The sequence below is a fragment of the Hyperolius riggenbachi genome, chromosome 7 (assembly GCF_040937935.1).
Source record: "Hyperolius riggenbachi isolate aHypRig1 chromosome 7, aHypRig1.pri, whole genome shotgun sequence".
Lineage (NCBI taxonomy): Eukaryota > Metazoa > Chordata > Amphibia > Anura > Hyperoliidae > Hyperolius > Hyperolius riggenbachi.
Window position 1 is genome coordinate 48,513,385 of NC_090652.1, and position 20,657 is coordinate 48,534,041.

The window sequence follows — 20,657 nt, forward strand, 5'->3', positions numbered from 1 at the left end:
AGTTTCTGCTATACTCCTTATATTGGGCATAAGGGTAATGCACTGTGGGCTGAAAGGAAAAATGAACGTCAAACAATCAATCAATGTGGATGAAAAAATATCTGCCAAAAAATGTTGAAAAAAAAAAAAAAGAGGAGGAAGGCGTCTGCCAGGACATAGGAGCTGCCGCCCCAAAAATCCAAACCCACCAGCTGGTATGCCCTGGCAAACCTGATTTATCCATTCACACTGATCGATGTGGATGAACAAATCATTGCCAGAGTTCTTTTTTGATACAAAGTGTTTGCCAAAGCATATGAATCCCCAACACCACTCCTCGGCCCATATGCCTCGGCAAACATATCTTTTTGACTGCGGAGGAGAAATCTCGTCCTGCAGCGCTACATGCACCGACTTGTGTGTAAGCTGACAGACGCGCAATGTTCTGTCAGGATGCACCATCAGTGCTGCAGCTGATTGGTCGGTCTGGATAGAAAAAAAGAGAGAAGAAAAAAAGACAAAACAATACAAAAAGGAGGGGAAGGCGTCTGCCAGGACATAGGAGCTGCCGCCCCAAAAATCCAAACCCACCAGCTCGTATGCCCTGGCAAACCTGATTTATCCATTCACACCGATCGATGTGGATGAACAAATCATTGCCAGAGTTCTTTTTTGATACAAAGTGTTTGCCAAAGCATATGAATCCCCAACACCACTCCTCGGCCCATATGCCTCGGCAAACGTATCTTTTTGACTGCGGAGGAGAAATCTCGTCCTGCAGCGCTGCATGCACCGACTTGTGTGTAAGCTGACAGACGCGCAACGTTCTGTCAGGATGCACCATCAGTACTGCAGCTGGTTAGTCGTTCGCTCGGTCCACCTGGAAGGTTATTGGATGGAAAAAGAGAAAAAAAAACCCAAAAAACAAGCAAGCAGCAAAGCAATTACTTCATTAACATTAATAACCTTTGAACTTTTTTTAATAAAAAACTTAACATTGCAAACCAAACATTAACTTCTTTGCTTACCTGTTTTTTGTTTTTTTTTAACTTACCTCCCGAGGACAAACCTCTCCTCCCCCATGGAACAATGTGCGAAGTGCAAATCGCACAGAGTTGTGGCGAAATACATTACGCAATTTGTCCCAAGTGAAAGGAGAGGTTTCTGGCAGCCCTGTGTATTAGGGTTTCTGGAAACCCGATGTTTGGTTTCACACTGCATATTGACATATCCGGTGGGTCGAGCCCGCCGCACCGTATCGTCCAAAACAGACCTTCAGGCAATACCACAAGAGTAGCATTCGGCCTAGTAATGAACTGCGTCGCCATAGACTAACATGACTTCCGGGCCGATCGATATTGCCACAGAAGCCACGCAGTAACGTAGGCATGCACTAGCGTTAAGTCAAGCACTTCCGGCGTAGGGGGGGACCGCAAAGTGTGACTTTTGCTAGGCATTTTGCCCTAACGCATCGCAGCAGTGTGAAATAGCACTGAGAGACCCTTGTGTGCCTACCGCTGTGTGTGGAGTTCCCTACTCTCTAATAGTGTACCTGCTCGTGGTACCTCTCAAAACACTCCCCTAGGCATAGGCCAGGCTGGTCAGGACAGGTGGGACAATAAACAGTGGTGTCACGCCTTATTCCAGCCCTGCTGCAGACACGACAGCGTTTTCTTCGGATTCGTTGACCTGGGGTAGTCGGAATTGGATAGGCGTAATGCCTTCCATGCAGCCGGCTAGTTGCATCTTGGGGTTGGGCCACGGCACCTCCTGGATACAGGAGTTCCATCACGATCTGTTTATTAAATTGAATAAACGAGCCAGTTCTCCCAGCCTTACTGTAGAGAACAAAGCTGTTGTAAATTGCCAATTGAATGAGGTAAAAAGACACTTTTTTATACCAGCGTCTTGTTTTTCGGGCAACTAAATAGGGCGCTAACCTCTGGTCATTGAAGTCCACCCCTCCCATGTTAGTATTATACTCGTGGACGACAAGGGGTTTTTCAATGACCTCAGTTCGCCGTTGAATTTCAACTGTCGTGTCTGCGTGAATGGTGGACAGGAAGTAAACCTCCCTCTTGTCCTTCCATTTCACCGCGAGCAGGTCGTCAGCACACAAGGCGGCCCTCTGCCCCCGTTGAAGTCTGGTGGTAATGAGCCGTTGGGGGAAGCCCCGGCGACTAGGCCGCACGGTGCCACAGCATCGGATTTTTTCTATTTTTAAGTGCTGAAAGAGGGCCACACTTGTGTAATAATTGTCCACAAAAAGATGGTACCCCTTCTGGAACAAGGGTGACACCAAGTCCCACACAACCTTTCCACTGCTCCCCAGGTAGTCAGGGCATCCGACCGGCTCCAATTTTGAGTCTTTTCCCTCATAGACCCTAAAATAAGATGTATAGCCTGTGGCCCTTTCACAGAGCTTAAACAGTTTCACCCCATACCGGGCGCGCTTGCTTGGGATGTACTGTTTGATGCGAAGGCGCCCGGTAAAGCGTATGAGGGACTCGTCTACGCAGATGTCCTGGTCAGGGGTATAAGCATCTGCAAATCTGGATGACAGGTGGTCTATGAGGGGTCGAATTTTGTGGAGCCGGTCAAAAGCAGGGTGGTCACTTCGATGACAGGTTTCATTGTCATTGAAGTGCAGGAAGCGCAGGATGTTCTCAAATCGTGTCCTGGACATGGCAGCAGAGTACAGGGGAACATGATGTGCGGAGTCCGTAGACCAATAAGACCGCATCACATTCTGCTTTACTAGTCCTGTGTGAAGGAGAAGGCCCAAAAAATTTTTATTTCGGAAACTTGGACTGGTTTCCACCGAAAAGGCTGGGCAAGGAACTTTTCCGGATTGGCGGTTATATATTGTGTGGCCTTACGGTTGGTCTCTGCCACAATTAAGTCCAAGAGATCCTGGGTGAAGAACAGATAGAAAAAGTCTAGGGCCGATCCTAGATTATCTGTCTCCACCTGGACTCCAGACTGGGCGGTGAAAGGGGGAAGTACGGGTGCGGCGGAATCAGGGGATTGCCAATTTGGGTTTGCCAGCACCTCTGGTAAATTAGGGGTAGTACGGGCCCGTCTTCTTGGTGGCTGCGACTGGGATCTTAGTTGAAACGTACCAGTTTCAACTTCCATGCTGGTGCTCGCCACTTCACCAGGGTTTACGGAAGTACTGGTGCTAGGTCCAGGAGATGTTGTGCTGCTGGTGCCTGCCCCACCATGAAATCATAGACCAGCACGAACACCACTCTGCTGCCCTTGAGGCTGATCCTGCGCCACCTGCGGTCCAACAACATGGGGTGTGGTACGCCTGGCTTTAGCCGGGACCTCAACCTCGTCATCACTATCGGTCAGTGAGCCACTGCTCAATTCAGGTTCAAACTCTGACCCGGAAGATTCGTCGAATGAGGCGTCCCAATCGTCCTCATCCGACTGGGCCATGTACCTGAGAACCTCATCATCGGAATACCCCTTTCTTGCCATGGTGGGCTGCTAAATTTAGGGAGTATTTGAGAGGTAGAAAGCTGTGGTCACTGAGTTTTGATAAAAAAAATAAATCAAAACTGAGGTTTACAGTGCCACAGCTATTGTACAGTGTTTTTTGCAGTGATCAGAAAAAAAATTCTGTCACTGCGGTGGGGCGGGCTGAACGCAAGTGCAGGCGAGCGATCATGCCTGATCGGGCAAACACTGCGGTTTTTTTTTGTGGATCCTAGTGACCCTAATAGATCTGACTGCGATCAGTAATGATCACTTACAGATACTATATAGTACCAATGTTGATTAGCGACAGTGATGACGCTAATTAGTGACTGTGGTGCAGTGGGCTGAGCACTAACTGACACTTACAAAGGGGCCTAGCTAACTGGCCTAACTGCTAACACTAGTGATACTAAAAAAGTGACAGTTTTCACTGATCACTGTTTTTAGATCACTAGGATAGTGACAGGGGGGTGGTGGTGAGTGGGGAATAGTGTTGGGCGAACAGTGTTCGCCACTGTTCGGGTTCTGCAGAACATCACCCTGTTCGGGTGATGTTCGAGTTCGGCCGAACACCTGACGGTGCTCGGCCAAACCGTTCGGCCACATGGCCGAACTAAGAGCGCATGACCGAACGTTCCCCGAACGTTCGGCTAGCGCTGTGATTGGCCGAACGGGTCACGTGGTTCGGACCCGAACGCGCTCTGATTGGCCGAACGGTCACGTGGTTCGGGTAAATAAATACCCGAACCACGTCATATCTCCGCCATTTGTCTGTGGGTTTAGCTTTGGGTAGGCAGGCAGGGTAGTTCGCGCTCCAGCCACGCTAGCCAGGGTCCCCCCTGTCATTGTGTCACTGCTGGGAACAGTAGTACACCGCTTGCTCAGCCACACTATATAGCATTCTGTTTACTGCCACTCTGTGTACCTCGCTCAGCCACACTATATAGCATTCTGTTTACTGCCACTCTGTGTCTGCTGGGAATAGTAGTACACCGCTTGCTCAGCCACACTATATAGCATTCTGTTTACTGCCACTCTGTGTACCTCGCTCAGCCACACTATATAGCATTCTGTTTACTGCCACTCTGTGTCTGCTGGGAATAGTGGTACACCGCTCGCTCAGCCACACTATATAGCATTCTGTTCACTGTTCTGTGTCTGTTTGGAATAGTGGTACACCGCTCGCTCAGCCACACTATATAGCATTCTGTTTACTGTTCTGTGTCTGCTGGGAATAGTGGTACACCGCTCGCTCAGCCACACTATATAGCATTCTGTTTACTGTTCTGTGTCTGCTGGGAATAGTGGTACACCGCTCGCTCAGCCACACTATATAGCATTCTGTTTACTGTTCTGTGTCTGCTGGGAACAGTAGTACACCGCTCGCTCAGCCAGAGTATATAGCATTGTGTTTACTGCCACTCTGTGTACACCGCTCAGCCAGACTATATACCATTGTTTACTGACACTCTGTGTACACCGCTCAGCCAGACTATATACCATTGTTTACTGACACTCTGTGTACACCGCTCAGCCAGACTATATACCATTGTTTACTGCCACTCTGATTCTGCTGGGAACAGTAGTACACCGCTCGCTCAGCCAGACTATATAGCATTGTGTTTACTGCCACTCTGTGTACACCGCTCAGCCAGACTATATACCATTGTTTACTGACACTCTGTGTACACCGCTCAGCCAGACTATATACCATTGTTTACTGAAACTCTGTGTACACCGCTCAGCCAGACTATATACCATTGTTTACTGCCACTCTGATTCTGCTGGGAACAGTAGTACACCGCTCGCTCAGCCAGACTATATAGCATTGTGTTTACTGACACTATATAGCAGACTATATAGCATTGTGTGTACACCGCTCAGCCAGACTATATACCATTGTTTACTGACACTCTGTGTACACCGCTCAGCCAGACTATATACCATTGTTTACTGCCACTATGATTCTGCTGGGAACAGTAGTACACCGCTCGCTCAGCCAGACTATATACCATTGTTTACTGACACTCTGTGTACACCGCTCAGCCAGACTATATACCATTGTTTACTGCCACTCTGATTCTGCTGGGAACAGTAGTACACCGCTCGCTCAGCCAGACTATATACCATTGTTTACTGCCACTCTGATTCTGCTGGGAACAGTAGTACACCGCTCGCTCAGCCAGACTATATACCATTGTTTACTGACACTCTGTGTACACCGCTCAGCCAGACTATATACCATTGTTTACTGCCACTCTGATTCTGCTGGGAACAGTAGTACACCGCTCGCTCAGCCAGACTATATAGCATTGTGTTTACTGCCACTCTGTGTACACCGCTCAGCCACACTATATAGCATTGCGTACTCTGCCAGTCAGTGTGTATATTGCTGGGATCAGTAATACTCCACTCACCGTCAACCACTATATGAGCTCAACATGAGTTCCCCAGAGACCTCCGCTGTGAGCAGCACTCCCAACAACAGCAACAGCCAACGCCCCACGCAAGCTATAACATCCACCCCAGCAGCCAGTGGTCAGCAGCAGCCCTCCCCGGAGGAGAACGTTGTGTCCATCAGTCCGTCGCCAGAGCGATTAATGAGGGCTGCCATTGAGGAGATGATGGGGCCTGATGTGGAGGAGGAGGTCTGGCTCAGGCCAGCATCCCAAGTTAATGTTGAGGACGATGAGGGGTCTGTGTCTGGGGATGTTGGGGTGGCAGAGGTGGTGGGTGGGTCAGACTCAGGAGAAGAGTTGTATGATGAGGATGATGATCGGGACCATCTGTATGTGCCTCAGAGTCCGACCCCGGAAAACATGTTGTATCGTGTGTTTAGGTACTAAAATCTGCGTTCCCTCCCAGTAGTGTTGGGCGAACAGTGTTTGCCACTGTTTGGGTTCTGCAGAACATCACCCTGTTCGGGGTGACTATATAGCAGACTATATAGCATTGTGTTTAATGCCACTCTGTGTACACGGCTCAGCCACACTATATAGCATTGTGTTTACTTCCACTCTGTGTCTGCTGGGAACAGTAGTACACCGCTCACCCGCCACTGTATAGCATTGTGCTCTGTGTCACTGCTGACAATAGTGGTACACCGCTCACCCACCACTGTATAGCATTTCTGTACTGCCACTGTACTGCTGCCAGTCAGCGTGTACTTTAAGGATAAGTGAAATGAGGAAGAAATCCGGTGAAAGAGGGAGGGGCAAGGGAAGAGGTGTTTCCCCTGACGGTTCACGTACAGGCCACAGGGGAGCACCCAAGAAAACCCACTCAATACTGCCCATGTTGTCCAGGACAACAACCCTCACAGATCCAAAAGAACAGGACCAGATAATTACTTGGATGACCTCTCAAGCGTCCAGCAGTGGGTTAAGCAGCACCAGCACATCACGCACGAGGTCCGAGTCCTCAGCCAGTTAAAGTCTGGGCTTTCTTTGAAGACTGCACTGAGGATGTTACCATGGCGATTTGCAAGGTGTGCAAGACCCGCCTGAGCAGGGGGAAAAGTATTAACAACCTCTCCACCACCAGCATGAGCCGCCACATTCTATCCAAACATCCCACTCTGTGGGCAAACGCGGCAGGACAGGGTACCACCAGCAACACTGCCTCCCTTGGGTTCACCAGACTCACCACCAGACCCGCCTCAGCAGCAGCAGTAGCCCAGCCATTGCGTGGTTCACAACATTCACAAACATCAGACGATGCTGACACTGTCACTTTCCGGACTAGTGCTCTTGAGGTCTCCCAGTGTTCATCAAACACAACAACCAACAGCCCTTCGGTGTGCAGCGCTACGGTTGAGTTGTCTGTCTCTGAGATGTTTGAGCACAAGAGGAAATTGCCAGCAAATGACCCCCGGGCCGTGGCAGTAACAGCCAGCCAGCATAGCCAAGCTTCTGGCCTGCGAAATGCTGCCATATCGAGTGGTGGAGACAAACAGCTTCAAGGGCATGATGTCAGTGGCCATCCCACGTTACGTGGTTCCCAGCCGCTACCACTTTGCGCGCTCTGCAGTGCCTGAGTTGCATGAGCACGTGGTCAGCTAAATAACCCGAAGCTTGAAGAATGCCGTTGCCTGCAAGGTTCACCTCACCACTGACACCTGGACGAGTGCGTTCGGCCAGGGTCGATACATCTCCCTTACCGCGCACTGGGTGAACCTTGTGGAGCCTGGCAGCGATTCCTCACCTGCTACGGCGCGGGTGTTGCCCACGCCGCAAACAGCTGGATAACAACAGCAGCACCTACCTCTCTGACTCCTTCTCCTCCAACGCATCTCAAAGCTGTACCTCATCCGGAAATGCTAACCCAGCACCAGCAGCAGTAGGATCGTGGAAGCAGTGCAGCACAGCTGTTGGCATGCGTCAGCAAGCGTTGCTGAAGCTGATCTGCCTTGGGGATAAGCAGCACACAGGGGAGGAAATTTGGAGGGGAATAAAGGAACAGACGGATTTGTGGCTGGCACCGCTGGACCTGAAACCGGGCATGAAGCTAGACACCTGGCACGAACTGGCAATGTACGCAATAGAGGTGCTGGCTTGCCCGGCAGCCAGCGTTATGTCGGAACGCTGTTTCAGTGCTGCCGGAGGCATCATCACAGATCGGCGTATCCGCCTCTCCACAGAAAATGCAGACCGTCTGACTCAAATTAAAATGAATCAATCCTGGATTGGAAACGACTACGCAACACTCCTGGACCCCAACCAAGTAACATGACCGATGAACATCTGGGATGGTTTAGCGTTTCCGGTCCCTGTTTATTGAACCTCTCATCTGTATTACATTTATGACTGCATGGCGGCAAAAAGCATTGCTGCTATATCCGCACGCTTTTTGTCCTCATGCAAGGCCTGGGTTGTTGTGTCTCACAAAGCGTGGCCTTCTCCTCCTGCGCCTCCTCCTGTTCCATCACGTGTGCTGCTGCTGCTGCTGCTGCTGCTGGGTTACCGTTGCCGGTCCCTGTTTATGGAACCTCTTATCTTTATTACATTTATGACTACATGGCGGTACAAAGCATGCTATCCGCACGCTTTTTGTCCTCATGCAAGGCCTGGGTTGTTGTGTCTCACAAAGCGTGGCCTTCTCCTCCTGCGCCTCCTCCTGTTCCATCACGTGTGCTGCTGCTGCTGCTGCTGCTGCTGGGTTACCGTTGCCGGTCCCTGTTTATGGAACCTCTTATCTTTATTACATTTATGACTACATGGCGGTACAAAGCATGCTATCCGCACGCTTTTTGTCCTCATGCAAGGCCTGGGTTGTTGTGTCTCACAAAGCGTGGCCTTCTCCTCCTGCGCCACCCTCCTCCTGTTCCATCACGTGTGCTGCTGCTGCTGCTGCTGCTGCTGGGTTACCGTTGCCGGTCCCTGTTTATGGAACCTCTTATCTTTATTACATTTATGACTACATGGCGGTACAAAGCATGCTATCCGCGCGCTTTTTGTCCTCATGCAAGGCCTGGGTTGTTGTGTCTCACAAAGCGTGGCCTTCTCCTCCTGCGCCTCCTCCTTTTCCATCACGTGTGCTGCTGCTGCTGCTGCTGCTGCTGGGTTACCGTTGCCGGTCCCTGTTTATGGAACCTCTTATCTTTATTACATTTATGACTACATGGCGGTACAAAGCATGCTATCCGCACGCTTTTTGTCCTCATGCAAGGCCTGGGTTGTTGTGTCTCACAAAGCGTGGCCTTCTCCTCCTGCGCCACCCTCCTCCTGTTCCATCACGTGTGCTGCTGCTGGGTTAGCATTACCGGTCCCTTTTCCTGGAACCTCTTATATGTATTACATTTATGACTGCATGCCGACAAAAAGCATGTTACCTGTGCAAAGAAAACAGACATTTCCCGCATTTAAAAGACAGTTTTCCCTTTGAAACTTTAAAATCGATTTTCTCAAAAACTATAAGCTCTTTTTGCTAAATTTTTTTTCCTCTTGTACCCACTCCCAAGGTGCACATACCCTGTAAATTTGGGGTATGTAGCATGTAAGGAGGCTTTACAAACCACAAAAGTTCGGGTCCCCATTGACTTCCATTATGTTCGGAGTTCGGGTCGAACACCCGAACATCGCGGCCATGTTCGGCCTGTTCGGCCCGAACCCGAACATCTAGATGTTCGCCCAACACTAGTGGGGAATCAGAGGCAATCAGAAACAATCACAGGACAATCAAAGACAATCGCAGGCCAATCACAGGGCACTCAATTCACGGGACAATCAAAGCCAATCAAAGCCAATAACGGGACAATCAAAGCCAATCACAGGTCAATCAAACCAATCACGGCACAATCAAAGCCAATCGCGGGACAAAGCCGATCACGGGACAATCAAAGCCAATCACAGGCCAATCAAAGCCAATCACAGGCCAATCACAGGCCAATCAAAGCCAATCACAGGCCAATCAAAGCCAATCACGGGACAATCACGGGACAATCACGGGACAATCACGGGACAATCAAATACAATTACAGCACAATCAAATTGAATGTCAGCACAATGAAATTGAATGTCAGCACAATCAAATGCAATTACAGCACAATCAATTACAATGCACTGGGAAGGTGATTGGGGGGGAGGGGGGTCTGAGGGCGATCAGAGGGTGTGGGGGGTTGACTAGGTGTCCGCACGGGGCAGACTGGGTCCTGATCTGGTGGGTGGCAGACACAGGGGGTGACGATAGATCAGTGAGGGATTACAGGGGAGAATAGATGTAAACAATGCACTGGGGAGGTTATCAGCAGGGGGGGGGCTGAGGGCAATCTGAGGGTCTGGGTGGGTGATCAGGTGCCCCCAAGGGACAGTTTAGGGTCTGCTCTGATGGGTGGTGGTGACAAGGGGTGATAGGCAGGTGATAAGCAGGTGATAGACAGGTGATCAGTGGGTAAGGCAGCTGTATACAAACGTATACAGTATACAGGGGGGTGGTCTGGGGGGTGGTTTGGGGGGGATCTGAGGGTAGGGAGGGTGATCAGGGTACCCTAGGGGGCAGTTAGGGACCTACCCTAGGGGATAACGTCCCTAGATAGTGACAGGGAGTGATTGATGGGTTTTTAGGTGGGTGGTGGGGTGCTAGCAGTGGTGTGCTGGGGTGGTCAGGGGGGGTTCTGAGGGCTGTGGTGGGCGATCGGGGAGTCTGTGTGGGTTACAAAGTGTTTTTTTACTTAGCTGCTAAGGCTGTCTGTCCTCTCTGATGGTCGCACGACGAGTGACCATCAGCGGAGGAGGCAGCCAGTATAATACACTTTGTTACAATAACAAAGTGTATTATACACTCTGATTGGCCAGATCGCGCAAGTTTGAAACCCGCCGGCGCTGCTGATTGGCCGGCGGGTTTCCGAGTAGGGTGGGCGGAGCCTATTGCCGGCGGCGATCGCGTCATTGATGACGCGATCGCCGCACAGCCACCGCTGATGCCGCCCCCGCCGATGGGCGTATTGCGGTCGTTTGGGCCCGGACTTTGCCGCCGCCCATCGGCTGGGGGCGGTCCTCAAGTGGTTAAGCAAGTAGATAAAATTGCAGATACTAACGTATTGTATCATGGGAATTATATCTGCACCAGTGGTGGGCTGAAGTTTCTCATATCTCATCAAAAATCGCTAATTATGCATCGTAATTGTAATGCGTAATTTCAAGGAAAATCGTTTCCAAAATTAATTTCATATGTAATAGTAATATTTCATAATTTTGCGTAATTTTCTGCCGACTTTAGTAGTTAACAGCAAAGCCCTATACCTGCTATTGTTTCCAAAATTGCTACATATGTTAACGAAAAATGGTTTTTAAACTGCTATTTTTCAAAAATATGTTTAAAAAACATTTTTTTCTTTGCATTTTTAAAATTGATTTTCTCAAAAACTACAAGGACTTGTACTCACTATTCTCCTTAATATATGTAGCAATTTTAGTATCAATAGCCTGTATGGGAGCTTTGCTATTCACTGCTAAAGTCAGCACAAAATTACGCGAAAATTACTCAAATTTTATGCAAAATTATGAATGACTATACAAAATCAAATATACAAATCTCAATTACATCTAGGCGAAATTACAAAAATGTATGCAAAAATTTGTGTGATCGTAATTAGCTGCTCATCACTAAATTCTGCAAACGTCTCTGCCCATGCTGCAATCTGGTAGCAGAACGGGTTCTCCTTCAAAGTTTTGTCACAGCAGAAATATAGAAGCATCCACTGCGGACCTCGCCTCGTGCAAATGTTAACTCCTGATTGTCAAGCTAATCAATAACACTTTCCAAAAGTAAAGAGAAGAGCGATAACAGCCTTGGTTGCCATGGGCAAGAAGCGCCATTCTCTTGCAAAGAATATCAAGCACAAAGTCTGTATGACGCCTGTGAGGCGAGGAGAATTCATGAAAGGCAACAGTGAGGTCCAGGAAAAGGTTAAATAGCTTTGCTGTTATTGTGTGCTGTCATATATAGCTTTAGTGTCAGGCGACCTCACCGGGGTAAAGGTTCCATCCTTAGAACCCCGCAGGCTATGTGTCACCACTCTGAGGAAGGAGGAAGAAAGACCAGCTGAGATTCCGGAAGAGTCACTTCCATTCTGCACAGGACATCGAGAAGGAGAAGAGAGAGTGGAGAACTCAGCTGATATTCCTCCTCCACACAGAGATGGGAGCCCTCACTGCTCTGATCATACTGGCCACAGGTGAGTCCATCTCATGTCGATGAGAAACAATACATTCTGAAGTAAATCTGTGTATAGAATTCAGCTCTGAGAGCCCTTTATTCTTTGAGACCTCATTCACACCTAAAAACAAAAATGCAAACGCAAGCGTTTTGTGTTTTTGTACGCAGTTTTTTACTCTCCCCCTTTTTAAAAAAACTGCGTGCTGCGTTTTTTGAAAAAGCGCTTTTCTAAGCGCTTTGCCAGAGCAGTTTTGAGATTCACTCCCTAACGCAAGTAAGGAAGTGAACTCTGACCCTAAAAAAAAAAAAAGAATAAATACAATGTATTTATTCTAAAAAAAAAACAGGAACGCAATCGCCACATAAAGCGGTTTTGTGAGCGTTTAGCGCTCTTCCTATACCTTCCATTATAGCAAAAAACGTCCCAAAAAATGGTCCAGGCACCGCTTTGCTGAACGCACAGCACATGAACCACGCTGATATGAACCTCATAGCGATTCAAGTGCTTTGTGGGAGATTTTAAAAATCGTCTGTGGTTGAAAAAAGGCAAAAACGTCCCTAGTGTGAACGAGCCTTTACTGCTTGGAAAGTTGTTTTTTTATAACATCTCCATACTATGCCATAAAACACAGCAGGACAGATTTGTGCAAGAGAACTGGAGACAAAGGGAAAGAGAGCCGTCAGGCAGGTTTAGGCTGTTGGAGCTCATTCCCGCAAGTGTCACTATGGTCATTTGTGTTGACATGCCGCCCACCTTATCACAGCTGATACTCAGGTGCGGCTCCAGCAAGTTTCCAGCATTTGCACTTTACCTGACAGCCATTAGGAATGGTCGGAAATGCTGATTTCTGAGTCCGCGGAAATTCTGATTACCGAAAATGCCAATTCCTGAGTCAGGGAATTTTCGAGGCAATCTTCAATACCAATTACAAATTTCCACAGAAAAGGTTTTTTGATCATTTTTATTTTTAAAGTTATGTCATTTTTTTTTTAAAGTTGATTTACAGAATCCGTTATATTTTGTGGATGCAAACATCCTTGATACACTACCAAATTCTCTGATTGGCCAAAAACTTCTGAGTCAGAACCATTGGACCAGTCACAGGCTGCAGAATTTTCCTGTGAAAATGTGAATACTGAATAAATTTTAGACCAATCATAAGACTCAGTAAAAAGAAGCCGAGTCTTGTGATTGGTCAGAAATTTCCATGGTATTCGGATTTCCGAGGTAAACCTCCACATTCATTAGATGGTCCAATGCTACCGAGTATTTCTGAGTCCTGTGATTGGCCTAAAATTTCAGATTTTAGGTCAATCACAACACTCTAAATTCTGAAATACTCAGTAGTATTGGACCAATCAGAGAATGCGGTAGTTTACTGCAGAAATCGAAAGATACTAGAGTTTACTGAGTCTTGTTATTGTTCTAAAATTTCTACAGTATTCCAATTTCCCCTCCAAAAATTCTGCAGCTTGTGAATGATCAAATGGCCCGAGCTCTGTGATTGGGCTAAAATTTCCGATCTCTGCTGCGGTAAGTCCAATCAGAGAATGCCGAAACAACTCAGAAGTATTTTGGCCAATCAGAGAATGCAAAAAATGACCAAAAAAACACTACTCGGAAATCAGAAATCCAAACTCGGAAATCGGAAACTGATCGGAAATCCGCAGAATCTGTACTCAGCATTGGTGGAAATCAGAATTTCTGCGGAATCGGAAATCGACATTTTCGACCATCAATACACCTCGTATGCACTTCAAGTTTTTACTGCAAGGAAGTTCAAAGGGTCAAAGGTTAATTGGGGAAAAGGAACCCATTACTGAGCATATCGCTTCAGGCCAAGTTCCCGCCGCAAGTGGGATAAAAGTGTGACAGCAGGAAGACCTCCACGGGGTACCCCAGCATTAACCTCCCTGGCGTTCTATTAAGATCGCCAGGGCGGCTGCGGGAGGGTTTTTTTTTAAATAGAAAAAAAAACTGTTTCATGCAGCCAACTGAAAGTTGTCTGCATGAAAGCCCACTAGAGGGCGCTCCGGAAGCGTCATTCTGATCGCCTCCGGCGACCAGAATAAACAAGGAAGGCCGCAATGAGCAGCCTTCCTTGTTTTGCTTACATCGTCGCCATAACGACGAGCGGAGTGACGTCATGGACGTCAGCCGACGTCCTGACGTCAGTCGCCTCCGATCCAGCCCTTAGGGCTGGCCGGAACTTTTGTTCCGGCTGCGCAGGGCTCGGGCGGCTGGGGGGACCCTCTTTCGCCGCTGCTCGCGGCGGATCGCCGCAGAGCGGCGGCGATCAGGCAGCACTCGCAGCTGGCAAAGTGCCGGCTGCGTGTGCTGCTTTTTATCTCATTAAAATTGGCCCAGCAGGGCCTGAGCGGCGACCTCCGGCGGTGATGGACGTGTATATTCGTCCATACCGCTGAGGAGGTTAATCACCAGGTGAGATGTCACCATTTGAGCCTCGTTTGGTTTAATCTTCAATCACAGCATGCACTCCTTTTTTTCTTTGTCTCTTCTACCATTGCAAAGTCAATAGCAGAGTATTGGTAAGGACCCTACACTGATATTCTACTGATGGAACCAGACTACCAAGTCTTGCTGCACTGAAAGTACCAGTAAATCTACTCCTACATAGGGGTATTTAAAGAGCAGGTTTAACATGAGAACAGCTTTATACCTAGAGAAAAAGAGCATCATGTCAGAATTGTTTTATCTTATATACATCACCCAATAACTACTTATGGGAGCCAAGACATTCTTGCAAATGAATGCTTTACAATTTTATATTATTTTATGATTATTTCTAAACACAAAAACAAAAGAGGTGCTTCTTCTGAGGAATGAGTGAAAAGCAGCTGGGAAAGTAATGCTTTCACACAGTATAAAGCTATAGTAAAAATATCTGCAGCTGATGTCACATAAAATGGCACATATATAGCGATGGGCCGAATATCAAATTTTGGGTTTGCGAATTTCGAATTCAAAAATCTAGAAAAACACGCAAATCTTCAAATCTCCATAAATTTCAATGGGCAGGAGAATTTTAAGACCTACAAAGACCTGGAAAGGGGCATGCCAAAGGTGGGTCCATGGCAAAAGTCCCACCAAAAATGTTGTAGTTTACGTAGAGTTGTGTTTCCTATCGCTAAAGGGCAGAAATCACATTCCTAAATTGGTGGAATAAAGTGCTTTAAACATCCGGCGTGTGTACATGTCGATCAGGTAGTGTAAGGGTTATGCCCGCTTCACACTGACATACGAAATGCCACATTTAACGCACCTCGCAGTCTGCAAACAACCGCAAAGACCTTTAGTGATTACGTCAGGCGAGCATATCTGTGTTTTTACTAGTTGACACCTCCAGGACATAAACGTTAGTCCTCTCGGCAGCAGTCATGGTTTTACAGCCCCTATGGTCAGGCTGAGGTAATTCAATGACAGTTAAGTGACCAAAAAAAACCACTGATTCTACACTGATTCCCGGGTCTTGGGCATTCTGCGCAGGGGCATAGCAAGAAATCATGGGGCCTCATCGCAAAGTTTTGCTTGCCTCCCCCCAAAAAAAAACAAATTAAAAATGATAAGCAGTGGTACTCTGATGCACCCGATTCCAGATTTGAGTGGTGTCGATCACAGTTTCACCCGCTTCCAATTCGGCCATGATCGTGATTACTGATATAATCAGAGTTTCAAATTCGAATGTGGTTTTGAGTTGGAATTTTGCATTACAATGTTTAATACCAAAGTCCCGTACATTTTTCAAAAAGACCTTATAGATTTTGAGAAAAGTTTCCATTTTGAGTGTGGTAAATGTTTTAGCAGCCAATGACTTTATCAGTTAATAGCAAACCCCCCGTATGGGCTAGAAACAACACATTTCAGGGTATGTTAAGAAAAACACTGGGAACAAGGCTAAAAATATTTTTAAAAAGACCTTTGAAAAAAAAATGATGTTGGTTGGAGGGAAAGTTGGAGGGAAAAAATAGATAATATATGTATTGATAACATATTAGCAATGTATATATATTGTTTTGATGTTTAGAGTGAGGGGAAAAAAAAAAACGATGTGGGGGGGTTCTCTGTCCCGAGCTTTTTTAACCCCTTGTCGGAAGCAGCAGATTTGGGCGCATGAGACAAGTGGACAAAAAGGGCGCCCCATTCACTCCCATTATAAATATCGTTTAATGGGCGCCGAACAGGGAAAAAAAGGTGCTGGAGATTATTAACGTTTTAACAAACGGCGCCCGGAGATTTTTAAGGATTTATAACTATGTTTGTGATGATTTAACTTTACAAAATGAGCCCGTGACGAATAACGTTTATAAAGATACTAAATCACTATTTCTAAAACATTTCTAAAACATTATTATCCACCCCAAAAAATTATTTACATTTTTTTATTTACATTTTTTATTTATTAATGTCTGTAAAACATTATTATCCATAGGCGGTCTTAGGTTTAGGCACCACCAGGGGGGTCTTAGGTTTAGGCACCAACACGGGGGTCTTAGGTTTAGGCACCAACTGGAGGGTCTTAGGTTTAGGCACCAACAGGGGGGTCTTAGGTTTAGGCACCAACTGGGGGGTCTTAGGGTTAGGCACCACCAGGGGAGTCTTAGGGTTAGGCACCACCAGGGGGGTCTTAGGTTTAGGCACCAACTGGGGGGTCTTAGGTTTAGGCACCAACAGGGGGTTCTTAGGTTTAGGCACCAACTGGGGGGTCTTAGGTTTAGGCACCAACAGGGGTGTCTTAGGTTTAGGCACCAACAGGAGGGTCTTAGGTTTAGGCACCAATAGGGGGGTCTTAGGTTTAGGCACCAACTGGGGGGTCTTAGGTTTAGGCACCAACAGGGGGTCTAGGGGTTAGGTATAGGTACAGGGAGGGTTTTTAACAAACGTAAATATAAGTTTCAGTTTACAAACAGGGAAGATTAACGTTTTAAGAATTGCCGATCTCATACACATTATTTAGTGATTTATAAATTCTTAAAACACTATTTGTAAATGAAATTCTACACAATATTTCTATAAACGATAATACTGTTTATAGTTTACACCACGCGCCCTTTTTTCCCGACGCCCTTTTTTGATATACGCCCCCTTGTCTCCCATGCAGACTGGGATAGCCAGAATGTGGAGCCCCGGACAAGTGGGTCTTCACACGATATGCTCTCCTTCTGAGCCTTTTCCAATTCCATTTTCATAAAGGCTTAAGTGAAATAAAACTGCAACAACAAGAAAAGTATTTTATGTTTCTTTATTAACCAAAAATCCTTACCTGAACCTTAACAAAAAATGTTCCCACGCCAATATCCTCGGAGAAGTCCCATGCCAATATCTCTGCGCACCCGCTGCCACACACTGCCACTCACCGCGCACAGAGGCGTATCTATAGGGGTGCACATAGGGCACCTGCCATGGGCGCCCTTTGTCACTCACCTGGGGGGGGGGCGCATCCCCAGAAAGCAATTAATCACCTCCCTCTGCGCAGTAGCTGGCTCATCGCCAGCGCCATTGTCTATGCATCCCGCCCGCGGCCCGCCCGGTGCCCGCTGAAGGAGAGGAGTGGCCGAAGGACTGTGTGCGGCACTCACTGGGACAGGCAGCTCGATGTGCAGCGCCCCCGACCCCCGTGTGTCACCTAGCCGCCCGGCGCATGCAGCTACATTCACGGCTACGCACTGTTTCCTCCCTCAGCCTCCCCTCCCACCTCCATCACGGATGCGGCCAATCAGGACTCAAGAGGGGGATCGGGCATACAAGGCAGCAAGCGGGGCCGACGTTACTATGGTGACCAGATACGCTGCGGGGACACACATCCCCGCAGCGTCTCTGGTTGCCATAGCAACATCAGCGCCACTCGCTGCCTTGTATCTCCGATCCCCCTCCTGATTGGCCACATACGTGATGGAGGTGGGAGGGGAGAGAGGAGGAGGAAACAGTGCGTGGATGTAGCTGCATGTGCTGGGTGGTCAGGTGACACCATGTGTGCACCGCACATTGACTGAGAAGCAGCAGCTAGGCGGGAAAAGGTCCAGCAAAGATCAGATCACGTCTGATCTCATTTAAGGTAAAAATAAGTGATTGATCATTCACCACTGTCCACTAACCACCAAAGTAAAAGGAATAGGATACCAGTCCTGATGGACTCTGGTGGTAGTTAAATAGGTGTTGTGGTTAATGTAGTATAGTACAGAGCCGGGAGCCCCCAGCCCTGCAAAGCACCCAACCCTGCAAAGCACCCAGCCCTGCAAAGCACCCAGCCCTGCAAAGCAAAGCGCCCAGCAAAGCCTCCAGCCCTGCAAAGCAAAGCACCCAGCAAAGCAAAGCGCCCAACAAAGCACCCAGCCCTGCAAAGCAAAGCGCCCAGCAAAGCACCCAGCCCTGCAAAGCAAAGTGCCCAGCAAATCCCCCAGCCCTGCAAAGCAAAGCGGCCAGCAAATCCCCCAGCCCTGCAAAGCAAAGCGGCCAGCAAATCCCCCAGCCCTGCAAAGTGTCCAGCAAATCCCCCAGCCCTGCAAAGCGTCCAGCAAATCCCCCAGCCCTGCAAAGCAAAGCGCCCAGCAAAGCCTTCAGCCCTGCAAAGCAAAGCGCCCAGCAAAGCAAAGCGCCCAACAAAGCACCCAGCCCTGCAAAGCAAAGCGCCCAGAAAAGCACTCAGCCCTTTAAAGCAAAGCGCCCAGCCCTCCAAAACAAAGCGCCCAGCAAAGCACCCAGCCCTCCAAAACAAAGCGCCCAGCAAAGCACCCAGCCCTGCAAACCAAAGCGCCCAGCAAATCCCCCAGCCCTGCAAAGCGAAGTGCCCAGCAAATCCCCCAGCCCTGCAAAGCAAAGTGCCCAGCAAATCCCCCAGCCCTGCAAAGCAAAGCGCCCAGCAAATCCCCCAGCCCTGCAAAACAAAGCGCCCAGCAAAGCACCCAGCCCTCCAAAACAAAGTGCCCAGCAAAGCACCCAGCCCTGCAAAGCAAAGCGCCCAGCAAAGCACCCAGCCCTGCAAAGCAAAGTGCCCAGCAAATCCCCCAGCCCTGCAAAGCAAAGCGGCCAGCAAATCCCCCAGCCCTGCAAAGCAAAGCGGCCAGCAAATCCCCCAGCCCTGCAAAGCAAAGCGGCCAGCAAATCCCCCAGCCCTGCAAAGTGTCCAGCAAATCCCCCAGCCCTGCAAAGCGTCCAGCAAATCCCCCAGCCCTGCAAAGCAAAGCGCCCAGCAAAGCACCCAGCCCTCCAAAACAAAGTGCCCAGCAAAGCACCCAGCCCTGCAAAGCAAAGCGCCCAGCAAAGCACCCAGCCCTGAAAAGCAAAGCGCCCAGCAAAGCCTCCAGCCCTGCAAAGCAAAGCGCCCAGCAAAGCAAAGCGCCCAACAAAGCACCCAGCCCTGCAAAGCAAAGCGCCCAGAAAAGCACTCAGCCCTTTAAAGCAAAGCGCCCAGCCCTCCAAAACAAAGCGCCCAGCAAAGCACCCAGCCCTGCAAAGCAAAGCGCCCAGCAAATCCCCCAGCCCTGCAAAGCAAAGCGGCCAGCAAATCCCCCAGCCCTGCAAAGCAAAGCGGCCAGCAAATCCCCCAGCCCTGCAAAGCGTCCAGCAAATCCCCCAGCCCTGCAAAGCAAAGCGCCCAGCAAAGCACCCAGCCCAGCAAAGCAAAGTGCCCAGCAAATCCCCCAGCCCTGCAAAGCGCCCAGCAAAGCACCCAGCCCAGCAAAGCCAAACGCCCAGCAAAGCACCAAGCCCTGCAAAGCCCCAAGTAGCTTTTTTATTTTCTTAAAGAAGGGCGCTTGGGGGGCAGGGGGCGCAATTTCATTGTTTGCCATAGGCGCAATATTACCCAGATACGCCTCTGACCGCGCAGCCCTAGCTATACTCTGTATAGCTAGACCTAAAGCATCCTAAAATTTTAGCTCCAAGGCTCCCCATTAGTCTGTACATGAGGGCTTTGCTATAATTAACTGTTAAAGTAAGCAAGGGTTCCGACAGCTGGGATTACAGGTTGAATGCAGATAAATTACATAAATCCTCATCTGTGATTGCGGCCGTAATTGCTCAAATTGGCCCGTAATCTTGGGTTACCTGTGATTCCGAAGTCGTGGTGAGCATCACTGATGATAAGGCAGCTTTGTGCCCCTTCCCATAGTCGCCATCCAGACACCTTCAGTATCGGTAGCCAAAAAACCCCCCCTCCCCTCAGTATAAGAAGCCAAAGAGCCTCCCCACCCATGCAATATAGGTGGCCAGAATGCCCCCTTCTCTCCCCAGTAAAGGTAGCCAGAGCACATACTCCATTTAGGTACCCACAATGCCCCATCCTACCCCCAGTAAAAGTAGCCAGAGCACATACTCCATTTAGGTAGCCAGAGAGCCTCCCTTAGTATTAGGGATGGTTGGAAATGCAGATTTCCGATTCCATGGAAATTCCGATTTCTGCGAATGCCGATTCCTGATTCCGTGGATTTCTGATTTCTATTTTCCAATTCTGATTTTCGATTTCAGAGGAGTCTTTTATTTTTGTATTTTTTTACATTCTCTGGTTACCTAAATACTT

At 48.5% G+C, this 20,657-nt stretch overlaps 1 protein-coding gene across 1 annotated transcript in view; it reads left to right on the forward strand.

Moving 5' to 3' along the window:
• The window catches only part of LOC137526006 (transmembrane protease serine 9-like), a 134,737-nt gene that overhangs the window by 49,771 nt on the left and 64,309 nt on the right, over positions 1 to 20,657 (forward strand). Inside the window, exon 7 of the mRNA XM_068247216.1 lies at positions 12,043 to 12,139. Within this exon, the coding sequence (XP_068103317.1) occupies positions 12,043 to 12,139 (97 nt within the window). The remainder of the gene's footprint in view (positions 1 to 12,042; positions 12,140 to 20,657) is intronic.